The sequence below is a fragment of the Archocentrus centrarchus genome, unplaced genomic scaffold, assembly GCF_007364275.1.
Source record: "Archocentrus centrarchus isolate MPI-CPG fArcCen1 unplaced genomic scaffold, fArcCen1 scaffold_38_ctg1, whole genome shotgun sequence".
NCBI classification, from domain to species: domain Eukaryota; kingdom Metazoa; phylum Chordata; class Actinopteri; order Cichliformes; family Cichlidae; genus Archocentrus; species Archocentrus centrarchus.
Window position 1 is genome coordinate 2492873 of NW_022060265.1, and position 21542 is coordinate 2514414.

The window sequence follows — 21542 nt, forward strand, 5'->3', positions numbered from 1 at the left end:
AGTCCACAAAGAGCAGCCGAGCGTAGTTCCCCCCCTGCTCCAGGTGAGAGAAGGCAGAGTGGAGGGCCGTGGCAATGGCGTCCTCTGTGGACCGGTTGGCTCTGTAGGCAAACTGGTGGGGGTCTAGTCTGGGGGAGAGACTGGAGATGACGTGAGCCCGGACAAGCTTTTCAAAGCACTTCATAACAATTGGTGTGAGTGCTACTGGCCTGTAGTCATTCAAACCTCTGATAGTGTTCTTCTTGGGGATGGGGACGATAATGGAGGACTTCAGGCAGGAAGGGACAGCAGCCTGGCTCAGGGACTGGTTAAAAATGCTGGTAAAAATACCAGCCAGCTGAGCCGCACAGACCTTCAGTATCCGTCCAGAGACACCATCGGGCCCCACAGCTTTCCTGGGGTTCACAGTTTCCAGCATACGCCTCACCTCTTGCTCTTGCAGCCTGAGGATGCTGCTGCTGCCTGCTGAGGGATGTTGGATGGCTGTCTCTGATTGCTGTACCTCAAAGCGTGCAAAGAAGCTGTTCAGCTCCTCTGCCAGATTGATGTTACGCTGATCAACTAACAGGCTGGGTTTGTAGTTCAAAATATGCCGAACCCCTTGCCACACCTGCCTGAAGTCGTGGCTCTGGAAACAGTCCTCAATCCTCCTCTTATACACAGCCTTGGCCTCCCTGATGCCCCTCTTCAGGTTGGCTCTGGCAGCGCTGTAAAGCGCCCCATCACCAGCTCTGAAGGCGATGTTCCTTTCTCTGAGTAAGCTCTGCACCTTTCCATTCATCCATGGCTTTCTATTTGGAAAAACCCGGATATTCTTGTCCACAGTTACAGTGTCGGTGCAGAACTTGATGTAGTCCAGAACAGCCGAGGTATACTGCTCCAGGTCCTGGTGCTTGAATACGTCCCAGTCAGTTGTTTCAAAGCAGTCCTGCAGCTGTTGAGAGGCACCTTCAGGCCAGGTCTGAACAGTCTTAGATGTAGAAAGAGCAGTTTTGCTGAGGGGGGTGTATGCTGGAATCATAAGCAGGGACAGATGGTCTGACTGGCCCAGATGTGGCAGTGGCACAGCCCTGAAACCCAGCTTGATGTTAGAGTAGACTTTATCCAGTGTGTTGTTCCCTCTTGTAGGGCATTTAACATGCTGATGGAACTTGGGTAGAACAGTCTTTAAATCGACATGGTTAAAGTCTCCTGCAATGATGTGTACAGCCTCAGGATATCTGCTCTGTTGACTGCAAACCGTGTCATGTAAGAGACTAACAGCCGAGTTAGCATTAGCATCAGGGGGAAGATAAACAACAGTGATCAAAACAGCTGTAAACTCACGGGGCAGATAGATGGGCCTGCATTTAACAGTCATGTACTCCAGGTCCGGAGAGCAGTGGCTGTTCACAGTCATACTGTCTGTACACCAGCTGTTGTTTACATACAAGCACACACCCCCTCCTCTGCTCTTACCGGAGGTCCGCATTCTGTCATGCCGGTGCGTTGTCCTGCCGGCTAGCTCGATGGCTGCATCAGGAATGGATGAATGAAGCCAGGTCTCAGTGAAGAGCAAAACGCAGCAGTCCTTCACGGTCCTGTTTGTAGCCACCAGCAGTCTCAACTCATCCATTTTATTCGGGAGTGATCTTACATTGGCGAGGAAAACACTGGGTAACGGAGGTCTATGAGGCCGTTTACGTAGCCTCTCCAAAACGCCAGCTCTGCCGCCTCTTTTCTGCCTCCTTTCTCTGCGCCGTCTCCGTCTGCGACCCCCCCTCACAGGGATGATGAACCACAAAGAGCCAGGTGGTCTGGCGATGTCCACCGGGATGTTGTGAGAGTGGAGGAAGTCAGCCATAACCGCCTGCTCACTTTGTGCTCCTATATGTAGGAGTTCGTGCCGTCTGTATGTTATAATGTCCGCCCGACATAATGGTGATGTGTTGAGCCACAGTTGAAGCACACATAACAACATACACAATTTCACAGAGCACCGAAAAGGAGAGCACTGAGCCGCTGCGACTATGCGCGCCGCCATCTTGAAAGATGCGTTCAGACCTTGGTGGATATAAGACAAATTTTAATGGATTCTTAACATGACCCAAGTCTACACCCCTATATATAAGTTTTATGATAATTCATTCAAAACTTTTTGAGGCATCATGTTTACAGAGAGAACGGCACACACATGCACGCACACAAACGCTACCAAAAATATTACCTCCATGGCGGAGGTAAAAATCATCTAGTCCTTACAAGATCTTAAAATTAGGTAAATACAATCTGAGATGAACAATAACACATGACATATTACACCATGTTACCATTTTCTGCAAGGAAAACTAAAATACAGAAGTACTGTGTACAAAGCTAAGCCATGATTCAATAGCTTGCAGAACCACCTTTGACAGCAATAACTTGAAATGACCATTTTCTATGACTATCAATCGTTCTTTCTTTTACCATATTGCTTCAGTTCATTGAGATTTTCAGGCATTCGTGTATGCACAGCTCTCTTAAGGTCCGAGCATAGTATTTCAATCATGATGAGGTCTGGACTTTAACTGGGTCATGACAACAACTTGATTCTTTTCTTTTTCAGTGATTCTGTTGGAGATTTGCTGGTGTGCTTGGGATCATTGTCCCATTGCATGACCCAGTTTTGTCCAAGCTTTAGCATCATAATATGTCAACGGTGGACCCAAAAGAGCAACTGATGAGTGTGAAAGAATTTGTATCCTATGTATCAGAGAGAAGATATTGTGAATCTTGTGCAGTACCCCTTACATGTGGGGTGCCTCAAGGCTCTATACTTGGCCCTCTTCTTTTCTCTCTGTACCTTCTTCCAATGGGATTAATTTTTAGGAGACATGACATCGCATTCCACTTTTATGCTGATGACTGTCAAATTTCTGTGCCACTGAAGCAACAAAATGTATATTCTGCAAACCATCTTTTACAGTGCATTGGATACATCAAGGCATGGCTGTACACAATTTTTTTGCGTCCGAATAATAAAAAGACTGAGGTCATGTTGTTTGGGCATAGTGACACCTCCAAAATTAATGTTGATCTGGGTCCTATGATTTAGCGTCTGACACTGACGGCAACAAATCTGGTTGTAAAACTGAACAGTGATCTTAAACGTGATGCTCAAATTAAGTCAGTAGTCAAGTCCAGATTTTATCAGTTAAGACAACTGGCCAAGGTGAAGCGATTTCTTTCATGGCACCACTTTGAGATTTTGATCCATGCTTTTATCACTACTCACTTAGACTATTGCAGTGCACTTTATGTTGGGATGAACCAAACACTATTCACCCAACTACAGATGGTACAAAACTCTGCTGCTTGATTTTTAGTTGGTGTCAAAAAATGTGAACATATTACCCAGATTTTAGCCTTACTTCACTGGCTCCCAGTTTGTTTTAGGATTGATTTTAAAATTATTTTATTTGTTTTTAAATGTCTTCATGGCCTCGCCCCATTGTATCTGTCTGACCTTCTCCACTTATACGTCCTGTCATGCTCACTCAGGTCAGCTGATCTGTCACTGTTAGTTATCCCAAAGACAAAGAGGAAGATGAGAGGTGACCGCACTTTTTCAGTTGCTGCCGCAAAACTATGGAATGATCTCCCTTTGCACATCAGGCAGGCTGACTCACTCTCTGCTTTTGAATGCACTCTTAAAACACATTTCTTCTCTTTGGCTTTTAATCCAGTTTGAGATATTGGTTCTTATTGTTTTATTGTTTTAATTGTGGTTTTACTTTTTTATATATGTATTTTTAACCTGTTTGCTCTTACTTCTGTACAGAACTTTGGTCAATGGCATTGATTTTAAAGTACTTTATAAATAAAATTGAGTTGAGTTGAGTTGAGTTGAGTTGTATGCAAATATCACTACCCCAATACATTTACAATGCACACGCAGTAGAACACCCTAAACTGAAGCACTGTGATATGCACAGGCATGTACTTGCAGCAAAATTCACTACCGAAACAAGAGATTAATCTCATCTGAATCACCGCTTTTGTGGTTGTTCACAGATGTGTATATAACATAGACCCTAATATAACATGCGAGGACTTCATTGCTACTTTGTTCCTAATCTGGTGATTGCGGTCCAAATTAATCAACACATAAATAAATAAATAAAATGACACTGATTTGGCTAATTTATACACTGATTCATTACCTTAGTAACCTCTGACTGGCATAACAGAATGTTATTGCTGCAGACGCGAAATATTAGTGTGCCAAATCAATTTCTAGCCTTAGTTATCAGTTTCAGAATTATGTCTATGTCACCTGCTCTGGCTTCTGGAAGAAAAATCAACACTGGTTGCCGGTGTCTCAAGCTTCATATTTTGCAAAACAGACTGGAACTCGTCCATGGTGTACTGGCCCATTCCTCTGTTTTGAGCTTCTCGGGCTTCACTTCCTCTTCACTGTTACTCAGCCAGCTCAGAGACAAGAGTTCAATTAATCTTTTGTCTCAGGATAAGACAGGCAATTAGTTAATCTCTCTTGTCTCTCACCTGACCTGATTTCCCAGCTGCTCAGGACAATCGGCTGGGGGAAGAGCTACCTGTGTTCAGCTACAGGATTTTAATCACGTTTCACAAACACCCATTCCAATTCACTGACACTCATTTCTCTTCATTCATTATCAGATTTAACTCAATGTATCATTAACAGAAGGCATTCAGTTATAGCTACCTTTAAACAAGAGCCACATCTACTGGCCCAGTGGAGCCAAAACTTATGACAGTGGAGAAGAAGCAATCCCCAAAATGAGGAAGAGAAGATAAAAGGTGGAAAACACTGTGGGCGACCCAGGGACTTAACTCAACTTATCACTATTCACACCTGCTGACACAGTGACCCACAGCATTGGCCACTCACTTCTATTTTTGTAGGAAATCGATAAAATCTGTACCTCTGATGAGTCCTGGGGTCAGTGGAAGTCTTGCTGTCATTGCTACAGTTGATGGCACAGCAAAATCGAGCACCTTTGCTGTTCATTCTTGCAGACATTCAGAAGTCTATCGGACACCTGATACAAAACACACTGAGCCTAACGCCACACAACAAACAAATACAAATGTGGCCTCGGAAGTCACGTGATTTGCCAGGGACACATTGAAATGTGAGCTGCTCAGTCTCCTTTAATCTCTTGTCTCTGGCCTGCCCAAATCCTAATATTTAACAGTTGGACAGACAGCCTCACATTTGGCTCTAGAATACTTTGTTAAAGAGAAAGTTCATGGTCCATTCAGTCAATGGCTGCAAGGTGCCGAGGTCCTGTAGCTGCAAAAAAAAAAACCCCAAATAATCAACCATAGCTGACCACCATATTTGGCGGCTGGAGTAAGGCCTGTAGGATCTAAGATGTAGCTCTTGGGTTTTTGCAATTTCTCTGAGCATTACACGGTCTGACCTTGGGGCAAATTTGCTGTTCACTCCTGGGAGACTGTCAACTGTCTTAAATCTTTTCCACTTGTGAATAATTTTTTCATTGTAAAATGATGGAATTCAGATTGTTTAAAAACGGCCTTATAACCCTCCCGTGATTGATGGGCAGCACAAATTGCTTCTTTAAGATCATCACTGATGTCTTTCCTCTGCTGCATTATGCTAACACACACCTGAATGCTCCAGAGCAGCAAACGGCCAAAACCTCTGGATGATGATCAGTTAATCAACTGTATTTGGTTGGCAGCACCTGGCTGCTGCTTATCCTCTTAATTCTTAAGGAAGCAGTAAGGGTGTACTTATCTTTTCAAACACCATTTCCGCATGTTGGCCTAATTTATGATAAATAAATACTAACATGGTATGTCATGTTTTGTTATTAATCTGAGGTTGTATTTATGTAACCAAATATATTTTTTTATTAACCCGGCTACATAAAACCTTAAAATTTAAAGAGAGTGTACTTTGTAATTATCCTGTCAATATATTACAATTCTATGAAAATTAGTTGCTTTAATCTGTTTCTTTAAAGGAAAAACTTTTCTGAGATTACAGTCGACTAAAATGGATAAATGAATATATGACATATGGAATCAGCTTCTGAGTCTGAAAAGTGAAGTCATTATGTAACATTTTTTTCTATTGGCTAAAACGTTACCACAAAATTAGAAAAAGAAGCCATTTTGTATAGAAGTCTATGGACTTTGGTCGCTTGCTCTAGGTGTTTATGGTCTGAGTCACTAATTTCAGGTCTAACTGAATACAAAATTATGTTCATTTGTAAAATATGGTCCCCAGTTGTATCAAAAAGGCGCATGCTTTAACGCGGGCCTACCAGTGTCTCTTGGTTTAGCAGTCAGATCCGTCCCTTGATCGTCACGTCCTGTTTCAAAACATTGAGATGATAATAGAGAAAATGCTCAGACGAGACTTCACTAACCTTTGGGTGGTGTCACGGTGGCTATATCTTTGATATACAGTCTATGGAGATCACTTTGGATGTTAAAATATGTCACTTGTGTTTCACTTCCTATTTTGTTTAAGTAATTACCGCAACAAGAGGCACTTTAATTGCTCAAAATTGTATGGTATTTGCACACCAAAATCAAAAGTGCAACTTATTAGCTTCTTGCTCATACATTTCTAAATATCTTCCATCTTAGATTACAGAGGTTTTAACAAGAAATATGTGTAATACAATGTGTTCACATTACCTCTTTCTTGGTTTCCTTGTTGGGGTCATAGTCACTGTCATTGGCTTCAAGGGGATTGGTGTCCTCCATCTCCTCATCACTGCAGTAACAAGAAGTCAAAACCGAATCACTGGGTGTCATCACACAACAGCAACCTCACACTGACCCAGCAGAATCCAAAAATAACTCTTTGTGATCTTGAGTTCTTTAGGAAACTGAAATGATGATATATGTCAGTCAATAAAAAGAAAAACATCAAGTAGCAATTCTAATGATTTTTCATAGAAAACATTTTTCTTTATACTCTGTTTTTGCATCTCTATAAAACATTCCCTGAACTGTCCAAGGAAACTGCTTTTTTTTTTTTTTGTTTTGTTTTGTTTTGTTTTTTAGAAAAAAAAGGCAGAGAGATGGGTATCTTGTCCAACCTATTTCTTGGCAGGGAGCTGTAGGTGCTTATGAGATAGGCTTTGTACTTAAAAAATATGCCCCAATCAGGGCGTTGCTCTCAGCTTAACTATACCGTCTTGGCAGCCTGATTCAAGAGCTGCCAGAAGTGCCGATCTGCAGGTTCAGTGCCTTGGCTGTTCCATGTTGCTGTCACATGTTAATAGTGCATTAAACATAAAGAATAGACTAGACTAGACTAGACTACACTAGACTAGAATAGAATAGAATAGAATAGAACTTTATTGTCATTATACATACAACAAAATTAATCATTATACAACAAATTATATAACGACATTCCGTCATAATATAACGAAATTGCATTCAGAACAACCATCCAGAGAAGAACAGACAAGACTAACATAGGGGAGATGGGTGTCCGCAGCCTCTGCCGTTTTTCACTGGCGCCGCTGCTACAATCAGTCCCCAGAAAAAGGAAACAAACACACATCATAGGGTAATTAGGTTAAAAAAAAAGTAATCTGGTATCTTGAGCACAGTACCAGGGTAGAAAAAAACCACCTTAGCAAAGCATATTTGCACATTTAAAGCCAGGATAGCAGTATGGTGGGTAAGGGTGGGGGCAGGAGGGGGTGCAGACGGAGACGAGAGGGTCAGGGCATTGTGGAGCCAGATGCCAGCTCCTAGCCAAAACAGTTAGCTGATAGTTATGGAAGTTCATCAGCAGCCGTGGTACACCAGATCCAGCTTCACAAATCACAGAGAGGGCTGAGGGGAAGAGCGACCATCACACATTGTCCTGGAGAGATATGATTACCAGCCCAAGGCCGGCTAAGGAGCCGAATTCCTGATAATGCAGATGTTGTTTTGGAACAGGCTGCTTGTTTTTTTCCAACAGCCTTCAGTCTCACTGGGGAACCCAGTCAGTAAATCCAATATTCCAAATTCATTTGTTACTGTCCTCACCGTGCAGAACCGAACTTTATCTCCAGATCTAAACCCTCTCGCCTGTGAGCACGTTCTTACGGCTCAGGTCCACCAGGCTTTGAGTCTGTACGGCTCTGCACAGCCCATCCACCTGGGTCTGCAGCCTCGGCTGATGTCGAACTGCTGCCCAGGTTTTCTTAATTTCCCGGTAAATCAGGTATCCTCCAAGCCCAAACAAAGAGATACCGCTACAAAATAGCCGAATATGTAGACATCTTCCACGTCCTCAACCTCCAAAGCTGAGAGGCACACAGGTCTCCACGAACTCCAAGAATCAATGACGTATCCAACAGGGTCTGTTCCACTCGGACACGCAGGCTCCCCTTTCCCCGATCTCATGGTGGAGAAAATTCGATCAATGGTGTTTAGGGCCCAGTTTTGCCAGATCCATGTTGCTCTTAATCTTATTCTTATTCGGACAGTGTGTGAGAGACGCTCTTACAGCAAGCAGCAAGCAGCAAGCAGGAGAGATGGGGAGGGCAGGGAGAGAGATAGAATGCGACCATCCCCATCAGAGAGCAGGAGGGAAAGGCCCCTGAAACATTACATTGTTGCATTTTTTCATTGAAATGTCTCAAAAGCTTGGCGCCTGGGTGGCTTGGTGGTGGGGCCGGCGACCACATACACACACCGCGTTGCGGTGTGGGCAGCCCGGGTTTGCGTCCCGGCCCGGCGCCGATTTGCCCGCGTGTCTTCCCCTGTGTCTTTCCCCCGTTTCCTGTCTCTCTCCACTGTCACAAAGAGCCGCTGTGGCCAAAATGAAAAAAAAAAAATGTCTCAAAAGCTTATTCAAATGTTATCAGTGGATACTGAAACAACAAGAACCAGAAGCTGACTTCTAGTGGGACAGTTGAGCGCTCTGATACACCAGCAAGAAGCTCGTGACCTGACAATAAAATGACTCTAAACGGAGAAATATGGTGAAACAGTCCTTGGTTGATGCCCAGCTGCAAAGACCATTTTATCTGCACAGGTTGGGACAGATACAGGAGCAGGAGTAAGCCCATCCTTGGCCACTCCCGCCCATGGAACAGGTGTGGGTGCCTTACAGGAACATAGCTCACAGTCTCTTCAGTAGCTGATTTATTAGCAAAAAAAAAAGACAAACTCAGTCTTGGTATAAAAAGTTATTTTAGGAGTCTCAGAGAAAAAGGCAGCTTTAGTCACTGATGGCCCAGTGCCAGCAGACACACGAAGACAAACAGGAGTGAGTTGAGGCTGCATCAGCCGCACAGTGTCACCAGGTTGGGCTGCCGATTTCACCGTCAAGAGCCATGTTTCTTCCTATGTGAAGCTGGCTGTGGCAGGAGCAATGTGGATGGACTGATCCGCTGCGGTGGCAATGTGGACGGGCTGAGCTGCTGCGGCTGTGATGTGGACAGACACATCCGCTGCAGCGGCAAGAGGAAAAACCCGACCACTCTGACCTCCAGCAATACCGTCAGAGGAGCTGCAGCTGTCGAGGAGGACAGTTGCTGTGGCAAGACTCTGGCTTGAGGCTGAGGCTATTATGGTGGTGAGCTGCGTCACTGGTGGCCATTCCACCAGGTGGGTCCTCCTATAAATTGCACAATCCCAAAACGCTTCAGCTTAAATATCAAACAAAAGAAATTTCAACTATTTTGAGAACCTACCATAAGGAAGTTTATTCCCAAACATGAGCTCCAAATCAAAGTGAAATTAGAACATTCCTAGTTTGAAAAATTAGTACCAGATCTGATGGACAAGGAACAAATTGGATTTTCTAAGGAGAAAGAAATGTGCGACAACATTAGAAGGACATTACATATTATTTATAAAATATATAAGTATAGGCTACAGCAGCACTGATAAGTTTAGATGCGGAAAAAGCATTGGAAAAATTCAGTTTCAATGTAAACGCAATCAAATGCGTGAAGTCTCTCTATGGTAGACCCGTAGCTAGAATGAGTCAATGGGTCTCTGACAGAGAGATTAGAGCTGCAGAAGGAAACCAAAGATGGATGTTGCCTGAACCCTACACTGCACTCTATATCAAAACACTTTGCCCAAATGATAAGGCAAAGTGAAATAATTACAGGAATAGATTTATCAAGTACACACCATACGCCTTTTCACAGATGACGTGATGATTTATTTGCCTAGTCCGGAAAACTCCTCATGGTTGATGCAAGCACTAGATACATTTAGTAGGGCTGTGGAAATAAATGAATTTTGATTTTGGCTCCAAACAATCAGAAAAACTGTGTAATAGACAAAAAACAATTCTTATTAAAATGATGTCACATTATGCTCTGCAAGTATACTCATAGGAAGGAATTATGCTTCTGCATTGGGTCTTTGTGGGGCTTATGCCGTAACCAGAAACCCCTCTGAATTTGAAGCAGTAACCTACGGCGTAATCTCACATCACCTCCCGAGAAATGTAACAACACTTCAGTTTGACACAGCCTGCAAAGACTCTGATTGGCCCAGTCAGTGCCACAGATTCCTCCTGTGCGCTTCTGACTACTTTTTCCCGGAGTTTTTGAGGTAATCAGTGAGAGAATAACAATAATCGTCTCAATATAAGGAATAATAATCGTAACATCAATATAAGGACTCAAATGCCAGCAAATTCCTGTAGGGATATTACCGAAACTATTGGAATGAACACGAGGGAATGAACAAAGAAGTGGAAAAACTAGAGGGGCAAATATGTTCACACCTGGAAAAAAAATGACCCAGGAGGAAAATGAGTCCTGGCAATTTATTTGTTTCTGTTACATGTAAAACACTGGGACACAACCACAAGGTAATTAACACAGATTTGCTGCATGGTGGGATCTGCACCATCCACAACACAAACACCAATATTTGCTGTGTCGGCCTGAGTAATTCTGATTTAGTCTGAAGCTGAACATGTTTTCTGTTTGCTCTGGGCTATGATGGACAGCCCTACTGGAATCAGGGGCACAGAATAAGGTACGGACAGTAGAGATATATCCCTACCAATATCAAATAATGTCCTTTATGTCCCTACCAATCACAAGGCATGATTAGGAAGGCACGATAGGGACATGTACCTACCAATATTTCCTCCGCTGGTGTAAATAGCACTGCACCAGACGCCAATTCATCACAGAAAAACCTGAAAACTGATTTGACTCACCAATGTTAATAACAAAGCTTTTGAATACATGTACAGGATCTGTCAGAATGTTGTGGCAATGCACTAAAATGTAAATGGTTAATGGACTAGTTCTTATATAGTGCTTTTCTACTTTATCTGAGCACTCAAAGCACTTATACAGCATGTTGGCATTCACCCATTCATACAAGCACTTCCATGTTAAACTAAGCTAAGTGCTTTTACTGTCTCACATACACACACATTCATACTCCAACGCCTGCGTCGGAGAGCAACTTGGGGTTCAATATCTTGCCCAAGGATACTTTGGCATACAGCCCGGAGCAGCCAGGAATCAAACCATCAACCTTCCTATTAGTAGGTGACCTGCTCTACTTCCTGAGCAAATTTATTTGGTCTAAATAACTCGGTCCTATTTCTTCCTAGTATTATTAGTCATGATAACTGGCATTACCTTTATTTATCTATTTATTTATTATTTGGTTAGTTTATAATGTATTTATTTATATTGGAATTAATATATATATATATATTTTATATATATATATTTTATTTCTATATTTTGTATTTTATTTTCAGTTTAGTATTTATTTTCTGTATTTGGGTCATCTTAAAGAATACTTACCCTCAAAGAACAAATATCTATTCAAGGTGACGGAACTTTTCAGCTATAAATGATAAAATGATAAAATTTTTTTTTTCAAAACAAGACTCTATGGAGGTCAGGCTTATGCAGCAGTGCTGATCTGTGTGCTGTACCTCTCATCCTGGTTGCTCCTGTTGGCCAGTTTGCGAGCCTGTCGGTCCATCAGGCTTGTTCTGGAGCGTGTCTTCTTCCACGAGTAGTAGTACTTCACCAAGCTGGAGATGGATTTGTCTGGTAACTGAATGAAACACAATTACATTTTTTACAGTAAAAATCTTTTGAAGTTCATCAGGGATTTATCTGACATGCAAATATATTTTCAGTTTTATGGTTTTTCTCTAATCTTAATTAAGCATTTTTAATAAAGGGTCTGAACTCACAGATGCTACTATGGGGTCTGGTCTGGGTTTCATGGGGTGGGATGAGGCTAGCCCTACTTGGGGTTGGGGAGAGGCTGAGATGGCTGACCACGGTCACCTTTGTCTAGCATGAGCTGGCGATTGTATGCATGGATCCTGGCTGTGTATCTGACAGTCTTGATTCCTCCCCCTGCTCCTCTCCTCTGTTGCTCCACTTACCTGCAGTCACTTGCTTTTATTTCACCCTTAATCCACAGTTTGTGTGGCCTGTGGGTGAAGGCGGGTGGGTCTTGGTGGCAGGGCTCAGTGGCTTTGATGTAGTTTGCAGCCTCTTGGGGTCTCTGGGCTCAAGTGGATTCAATCTGATGTATAGAATGCAGAGCAGTCAAGCTGCTGCATAAGACGCACAGCAGTCAGGCTGCTGTGAAGTAAGCGGAGCAGTAAAGATGCTGTATAGCAGTGGTCCCTAACCTTTTCTGAGCCACGGACCGGTTTAATAATAACTCTATCAGCAGCGTCCTCCTAACATCGCGCCACAGCAGAATAACATTCTCTCTGCCCACAGTGCTCTCTGATCATCATGGTAACATTTAAACATGCCTTCAAAATAACATACATAAATACAGTAGAAATCGCCTCAGTCAGATTCAAATTTCATCTGACTTGTAAAAAAATTCCGTCTTCAGTGTAAGTCAAATAAAATCCTATTCTTCCAGTTTGGGGTCTAATATCAAATTTTGCTGCAGCTGCTTCATCTCTGGATTTGTTTCTGCAAATTTTATAATCTCATATTTTTGCTCATAAATGCGAGGGTTTAATTTTAGTAGTGACACCAAATAACATATGGACCAGTACTGGTCCAGGGCCCGGGGGTTGGGAACCTCTGCTGTATAGGATGCACAGCAGTCAAGCTGCTGTATAAGATGCACAGTAGTCAAGCTAGTGTATATTAAGCAGAGCAGTCAGGCTACTGTATATAACACAGAGCAGTCAAAGTGCTGTATGGGATGCGCAGCAGTCAGGCTGCTGGACAGTAAGCAGAATAGTTGCAGTATAGGATGCAGAGAAGTCAAGCTGCTCTAAAGGACGTACATTAGACAAGCTGCTCTGGTGATTCTGGTGACTTTGATGAGAGTGGGTGCATCTTCAAAATCACCACACTGCCTGGTTTTGCTTCTGTTAGTTTCTTTATCCTTGTGTAGGTGTCTGGTTGCTGGGTTTCACAGAGGTGCATTTTGCTGGTGACCTTCCCTAAAATTTATCTGGCAACAATTCCTTCATGAGTCAAGTTCACCACTTTTGATTTGTGAAAGATTGCATGTCCTCAAGTCTGCACAGATACAAACACGCATGCACACACACAAAAACACAGAAGAAAAAAAAAAAAAAAAGGACTAATGACGTATCAAAAGAATACCAGGTGACAGGTATCTGCATGTGAGAGGATCCACTCTGTCACAGCAAGGCTGCAGAAACAGCATCCTGAGGCAGGAGGGGGACGAATGGAAGACAGTGTTTAACAACCATCTCGGCCGCTTTGAGTGTTTGGCCATGCCATTTGTACGGTGGCCCAGAGGTGTCAGGTCAAATACAAAAGCCGCAACACAAATACAAAACCCACAACACAAAAACAAAAGCCGCAACACAAATACAAAAGCCGCAACACAAATACAAAAGCCACAATGGAAATAGAAAACCACAACAGAAGTGACGCAACCTGCAACATAAGTAACAGTGCCTGTTGAATGAAACAACAGGAAGAGATGCTTTGCTTGCTGACAGAGACGATAGTCGAGAGACGCAGCAGCTAGAGCACATGTGTCAGGCTCAGTGTCCGCGGCCACATCTGGGTCGCGATATAATTTTATACGTCCGTAAGATGATTTCATTTCCCTATTATTAATGGCTAGCGGGCAACTTGCGCTCCCACCGTATACTACAAATCCCACAATGCACTGAACAGCTGCCGCGCAGGCCAAGACCTGTGCACAAACTCATTTTCCGTTGACAATGACACAATGATCAGTTATCAGCCGATAAAAACAACAATCATCACGTTTTACATTTAAGCTAGCCTGACCCCCCCCCCCCCGCAAAAAAAAAAAGGCCAAATGAAAAGTGGAGAATGGATCTTTAGAAACAGGAGCAATGCAAAGGACCTGATTGCTAACATCGGAGGTAAATTGTGTGTTTCTTTTCCTCGCCTGCTATGTTCGATATGGGAGAAGAAGCAGAGGGAGACCTGCACAGGTGAGCTGACAGTGCATCACTGCGTCACACAGCAGACAGAACGTGTCATTAAGCACCGCAACACAGACAGTGAACTTTTTAGTGGCAAAGATTTAAATCACCGGCAGTTTCGGATGAAATAGTTCATGAATTTGGTGACGTTCTTTATCACACAGGTGCCGTGAGCTACTTGAGGAAATCTGTCAAGTTCATGAAAAGTACAGGTTGAAGTCCCAGCAGGGCTTCGGGATGAAAGGTGGCTGTGGGAGTCTCTCTGCGACACAATGAAGCAATTTCAGATAACTTGCGTTGCTTAGCGACAGTACGACGCAAAAAAGGAGACTTAATCGCTCAGAAACTCCCGAATTGGAAGCTATAACTTCAACTATATTCTATTAAATCGTCTCCACAGACTCCTTGAGTTGTTCATTACAATTACCGTCTTTATTGAAAGTTCTGAAAAAAAAAACAAGAAAGAACTTATGTTGCGTCACTTCCATTGTGGTTTTCTATATCCGTTGCAGCATTTGCATTTGTGTTGCAGCTTTTGTATTTGTGTTGTGGGTTTTGTATTTGTGTTGCGGCTTTTGTATTTGACCTGACACCTCTGGGCCACCGTACATTTGGCTCCACAAACACCCCAGCCATCATTCAGGCCCTTGTGAATGACATGCTCCGGTACCTCCTCAACTGTTCTGTCTTCATCTACCTCTGAGAACCTGATTTTCTCAAAGGACCTCGAGGAACATCAGCAGCACATCTGCCAGGTATTACAATGCCTCCTTGAGAATAAGATATTTCTTAAAGGACTATATAAATGAAACTGAATTGAATACTTGGGATAGGTAAAGGTGAATCCTGCCAAGGTGTCTGCCCACTAAGCTGTATTGAACTAGCCCAACATATCAAAACAATTCATCGTGGAGGCTGATGCTTCCGACATTGGAGTAGGAGCAGTTCTCTCACAACAACATAATGAAAACATGCACCCTTGTGCATTTTTCTCTCATCTATTTTCTGCAAAGCAAAATGATGGTTTTGGGGATCTGAAGCTGCAGGCTATCAAGATGGCATTAGAGGAGTGGAGACACTGTCTCAGGGGCTTGAAAGAACTGTTTGTGGTATGGACTGTCCACAAGAACTTGGCCTACCTTTGGTCACCGAAAGGACTGAACCCACGTCAAGCCAGGCGGGCCCTGTTTTTCACTTGTTTCAACTTTAACATTACAGTCCTTGGTCTTGCAACATGAAACCAGACACCCTGTTGTGGAATTCTCTGCTTCAGGGAACATGTCCTACCTCCTCCCTGTGTGATTGGAGGGGTCACAAGGGAAATAGAATCCCTGGTTAGAACAGTTCAACAGACCGAACCTGATCCCATGCAATCAACTATGTCCCATCGACCATGAGATCGCAGGCGATCCATTGGGCAGACACTGCCAAGTTGAACTGCCATCCAGGTGAGTCCCGCATAATACCACTATTGTGTAGAACCTTTTAGGGGCAAACTAAAAGTTTGTGTCTGCCTGCCTTTTCTGCATTCAGATGCCCCATGACTTGGAAAGAGGAATCGTGTTTGGGACAGATTAAGAGGAGAGTGTTATTTGGGAGTGAAGATTGAGAGCTGTATTCTGGGAGGGGACAGGAAAACCTGCTGAATCATTCACCTGCCAGCCTTGACAAACCCCTCTCTGGATTCATACTATCATCAATGTATCATCATCTGTCTTTAAATAAACTGCCTGAACTCTTACTCCTGTGTCTCCTTGTGTCCAGGAACTCCAAGTAGTACTGAGTAGCAGAAAATTTTCAAATACTCGAGATACACTATGTAGCAGTACCTCAAAACTTATTATATTAATGCATTCTGACATTAATTTAATAATGTCAGAGAAACTGATATTGCTGTTGTGTTAAATGCTTACCATCTGCTGGATGCGGTGAAAGCTCTTTCCATGGAAGCTGAAGGCCTGCTCAAAAAGAACTTTGTCCTCTACCGTCCACTCGTCTGGGAATGGGGTGAAGTTTGGCAGGTCAGCCAAAGATTTCTCAATGTTGTGTTTGTGCCAGAAAAGCATGCCAAGAGCCTACACACACACACACAAACACAATTACCAAAATACAAACCATAAACTTTTTAAACCTAGTTTAAAAAAATGATACCACTTGGCCACCCAGTCTATCCCATGTTAAAATGATGGGGTCTTTTGTAGAGCATTTTTAATGCAATTATCTGACACATAGCATGGCTCCCTGTAAGGTACAGCCCACGCAAGACGTTTGCTCCAATTTTGATAATTACATTTTTTCATGATTTAGGTGGTGACTGACAAAAAGCCTAACTCTTCCCTGACTGAGCAGATACAGAATACCCTCTATTCAGCCTCCTTCAGCTACCAATATTTCATGTTTTTGTTGTCTACATGAGTGTGAAAAAATGACCTAATGGCAGTCATACACCAGCTGTCATTCTCCAGCTGTGGATAAAATCATTATTTTACAGATAAATAAGCACATGGTCTGAAAAAAAATCAACCTGCAGTAAAACCAAGTTCATAACAACTGTCCTGCTGTGTAATTGACTAAGAGGATATTTTCATGAACTATAAACAATGGCAATAGCCTAGTTAACCTAATTCTTACGGTAACAGCTAAAGCACTCAAATGGTGCTTGCGGAAAAGATTCTGGGCAGTCTAGAATCATCATACCAAATGAAAAATACCCAAGTGCAAAACTATTAACAGTAGAACCACCACAACGTGGTTTTACGGTGGTTAGCTCTGTTGCTAAACAGCAAGAAGGTCTGAGTTCAAATTCAGCTTGGCCCAGGCCTTTTACCCATTCACACAAGCACTGCCATATATAACTAAGCTAAGTGCTTTTATTGCCTAACATTCACACACATTCATACTCCAACGCTTGCATCGGAGAGCAACTTGACATTCAGAATCTTGCCCAAGGAACAAAACCACGAACCTTCTGATTAGTGGGTGACCTGCTCTATCTCCCGAGCTACAGCCACCCCTTATGTTTTTAATGCATATGATTTATGCTTTGAATTTTATAAGCCACCGTGCTGGGCTCGAATCCCCCTTGGCTGGGACCTTTCGGTGTGGCGTTTATATGTACTCCGGTCTGTCTGATCTGCTGAAAATCAGTAATTGCAACAATATCAGGTAATATTGCAATATACCTGTGCACAGTAACGCAGCTGTCACACTGTCAGTCACTTCCTTTGATTACAGACTAGATTAGGATGGCACCGATGTCTGTGGCCTGCCATCTGTCTGTGCAAACTGTGGTCGTTCTCCTGCTGTTTTGGTCGCTTGTTACACTGAATGTTACGCTGAAATTTTCTGCTAGTTTCCGATTGCGAAACATTGCTAAATATTTGTCAATCATGAAAATATTTGGGACGTTCAGTCAGGACAGGCAAAAAACTTTCTACTCCTGCTTCTCTTAAGTATACTGGCTTACCTCCACCACCTTCTGGCACCACCTGCACCCAGAAGGCGCAGACATCGTGTGAAACGCAGTGGCAGGTTGACAAAACTTAAAGCCAGTTTTGCATGCTTTCCTGGAGATACTGGATCAGCATTTTGTTATTTTGTGGTGCTGCTTGGATCCAATTGCCTCCTCCTTGGTTCCTGTGGTTAGCGCGGATGAAGTGAAACCGATAGAGCTCTCCTTTCCCTACCTCTGTGAACGCAGGGTGAATCTACAAAATCTGCGGACACTCGCTCAGGCAAGGCACAGTGACCATTTACAAAGAACAACATAAGTGTAAACAGGTTAAACTAACAATATCTTATTCCAGATTTGAAATGAACTTATTTGAACTTTGGTGTTATGTGCTGTTGTATACAGACCATCCAGGTACTACAAAGTCTTTATTGGTCATTCTGCTGATTTCCTGGCAGGAATAATGCCGAACTATGACCGGGTTTTAATAGTTGGTGATTTAACATTTAACAACTTAAGAGTAGAATGGGAGGCAGAGCCTTCAGCTTTCAGGCCCCTCTTCTGTGGAACCAGCTTCCAGCTTGGATTCAGGAGACAGACACCCTCTCTATTTTTAAGATTAGGCTTAAAACTTTCCTTTATGATAAAGCTTACAGTTAGGGCTGGATCAGGTGACCCTGAACCACCCCTTAGTTATGCTGCTATAGGCCTAGACTGATGGGGGGGTTCCTATGATGCACTGAGTGTTCCTTTTAATTCATCTCTTTTCACTCTGTTTATACTCCACTCTGCATTTAATCATTAGTTATTATTAATCTCTGGCTCTCTTCCACAGCATGTCTTTTGTCCTGTCTCTCCCCTCAGCCCCAACCGGTCACAGCAGATGACTGCCCCTCCCTGAGCCTGGTTCTGCTGGAGGTTTCTTCCTGTTAAAAGGGAGTTAGTGCTATATAAATAAATGAACTGAATTGAATTAACATTCACGTATGCTGTCCTTTGAAACCATTGGCCAAAGATTTCTTACATCTTATTGACTCTTTTAACTTTGTAATCTGTGTCTAGTCCAACGCAGGAGCGTGGGAACACTCTTGAACTCGTTTTTAACTTATGGTTTTATTGTTTCTAACTTAGAAGTTTGTGAGGCTGCTTTTTCTGACCATATAACCGTTGTTCTCGACATTTGTCTTTTTGACACGCTGTCATCAGCCCTTCTGAGTGTCTTGGTTTAAATTCAGATGTGGAGGCACTCACCTCTCAATTTAACCCAACCTGTCAGACTGTCTTAGATACCGTGGCTCTGCTGAAAACAAGATTTCCAAACTTCGACCTGTGCATTGGATGAATGACACTACGCACAGCTTAAGTCCTGAGCTGTTCTTTAAACTTGATGCACAAATGAAAACAGTCAAATTCAACTTTTATCAGGTAAGACAACTGGCCAAAATTAAACCCTTTCTTTCTCTGCATCACTTTGAGATTTCAATCCATGCTTTTATCAAAAGTGTACGACGGTACAATTTTCAAATAGTTAGAAAATGTCAGTTGGTCTGTGTAGTTTGAGTGCTGATGGCCGAGGCATCCACTCCACTGCACCATTGCGTGGTTTGCAGCGATATGGCCTCCGGTCTGGCAGATCAGTTTAAAGGCCTCATTGAATTCTCTAAAATAGGCCATCATCGATTCACAAAATGACTCTACTGACAATATTAAACAGGAACACGCTGTGACTGCGGCACAGCAGGTGTGGAAAGCAGCCGAAGCTGCTCGAGATAAATTCAGCAAGAAGTGAAACAATGTTCCAAAAATGGAAACCGTACGCAGTAAACCGCAGAAAACGATGATGGATTTTATTCTACATGTTCCTGGCCTATTTTCATCTATGTTGGCCCGGATATTTGTGCGTAATCTGGCGATCGGCAGCCGGCACTGTTGCCAACTTTTGTGCAACAATACTCACTGTCGGCTGTCTCAAAAATCGCTAGAAGTCGCTAAAGGACAAATCGAGGTCCGGGTGTGTGTGCTGTCCCACTTGGTGCTGAAGCGAGGTCCGGGCGATGCCACAGCGCATGAAGGGACGCAGTACAAGCGCTGTATGTACACAAAACACAGTAACAGCGGAGTTTTCAGGCTTCCGGTGTTGTGTCAAAGAGGTGTTTTTCTAGTATTTTTTTTTTTATGTTTTTTCTTTGCTTATATTGGTAAATATACTGATGCACAGGATTTATGAAGGGCTTATATATAAAATGAATAAATGACTTGTTCTTACCCTCACCCTCTACTGAACACACTGTGATGGTCCATGCTGAAAATTATTCAACATCATTTACTGATTCACTTTGGGCCATTTAATTGCCCTTTTTTTTTTTATTTCAGACCCCCCCACCCCAAAACATTTTTTCATTGCCTAGGCACAAGGTTGTGCAACAATGGTATAAAACTACAGAGAAAATTACTAACTCATAGATCATAAGGCAACTGTTACAGAGCAATAAAAACACCAACAGTGTTTCCAAAAATGTCAACAAATGATGAAACAAAGAACTGAAAAACACTTGAAACATATTTCCATATGATTTGATATAGGCTCAGGTTCGTATGGCCCATTGTCATGCCATGTTGACACTCATGTTGTGAGACATTGCTGTCATTCTGTGGGTGAAACTTCAGTTATTCTATTCTGTAAAACAGAGGTGCCCATTACATTTTATACACATTGCTTTTGGTGTTCCCGTGCATTAACCCTCCATCTTCCTTTGTGCACTGAGAGTGGCAGTGGTGCAGCGGGTAGGTGCTCACCTTGCAACCAAAGGGTCGCTGATTCAAGTCCTTGTCTGAGCGCATGCTGTTGCTGGGTAAGACACTTAACCCCCATTACCTAAGTGTGAATATGGTTGTGTTTGGTGGTGGTCAGAGGGAATTGGCAATCACGCTTCTGTCAGACTGCCCCGGGGTGCCTGTAGCTGCATTAGTAGCTTACCACCACCAAGTATGATTGAGGTGTGCATGAAATTGTAAAGCATCTTTGAGTATCTTGAATCACATATATTTGGCCAAGTGGATATCATGATTAGGAATGGGGGCCATGGGTCCCTGCTACTTCCTCTTCTCCTCATACTGCTTCTTCTCCAGATATGTTCTCGCTCGCTTTTCTTTTTTTGATTTGTACAGACTTTGCACAGAACTGCACACACTTTGTGCAATTTGGGATTTGAATCCATACACATGCATGTTTTTGTCATCCCATTCTCGGTGCAGTCCAGTCTGTATAGCAGCCAGCATGTTATCACTGCCATGTATGTCAAAGTAAAGGCAGTGGTAACACTTTTTTGAGTGTTAGGGTTAGCTTACCTTACCTAAGGTACCCTACGCTCAAACTTATGAGTCTCCCTCTAGAAGTACCCCTTACTGCACAATGCTGCCCTGAGGCAATGAAAAGAAAAACTCAATTTCTGAAAATGCAAAATAAAAAAAGTTCACAATACCTGACAAAATCCCTCTCTACAACTTTATGAACACACCTGTTATTTTTTATTTTGGATTTATGTCATTTTTAATGATTACTAGTGCAATTATTCTCACCTTCTTCTCACACCATGTGCTGCTTAGACAATGTGTCAGAAAAGGATGTCCCGCCTTCAAATCATGCTTGATAGTGACTCCAACATGTTGTCGTACTGAAAT

At 42.8% G+C, this 21542-nt stretch overlaps 1 protein-coding gene across 1 annotated transcript in view; it reads right to left on the bottom strand.

Annotated features, from left to right (window-relative positions):
• The window catches only part of rcor3 (REST corepressor 3), a 46112-nt gene that overhangs the window by 14403 nt on the left and 10167 nt on the right, over positions 1-21542 (bottom strand). Inside the window, exons 5-7 of the mRNA XM_030724645.1 lie at positions 16324-16485; positions 11924-12048; positions 6679-6757 (exon numbers count right to left, since the gene is read on the bottom strand). Coding sequence (XP_030580505.1) covers positions 6679-6757; positions 11924-12048; positions 16324-16485 — 366 coding nt within the window. The remainder of the gene's footprint in view (positions 1-6678; positions 6758-11923; positions 12049-16323; positions 16486-21542) is intronic.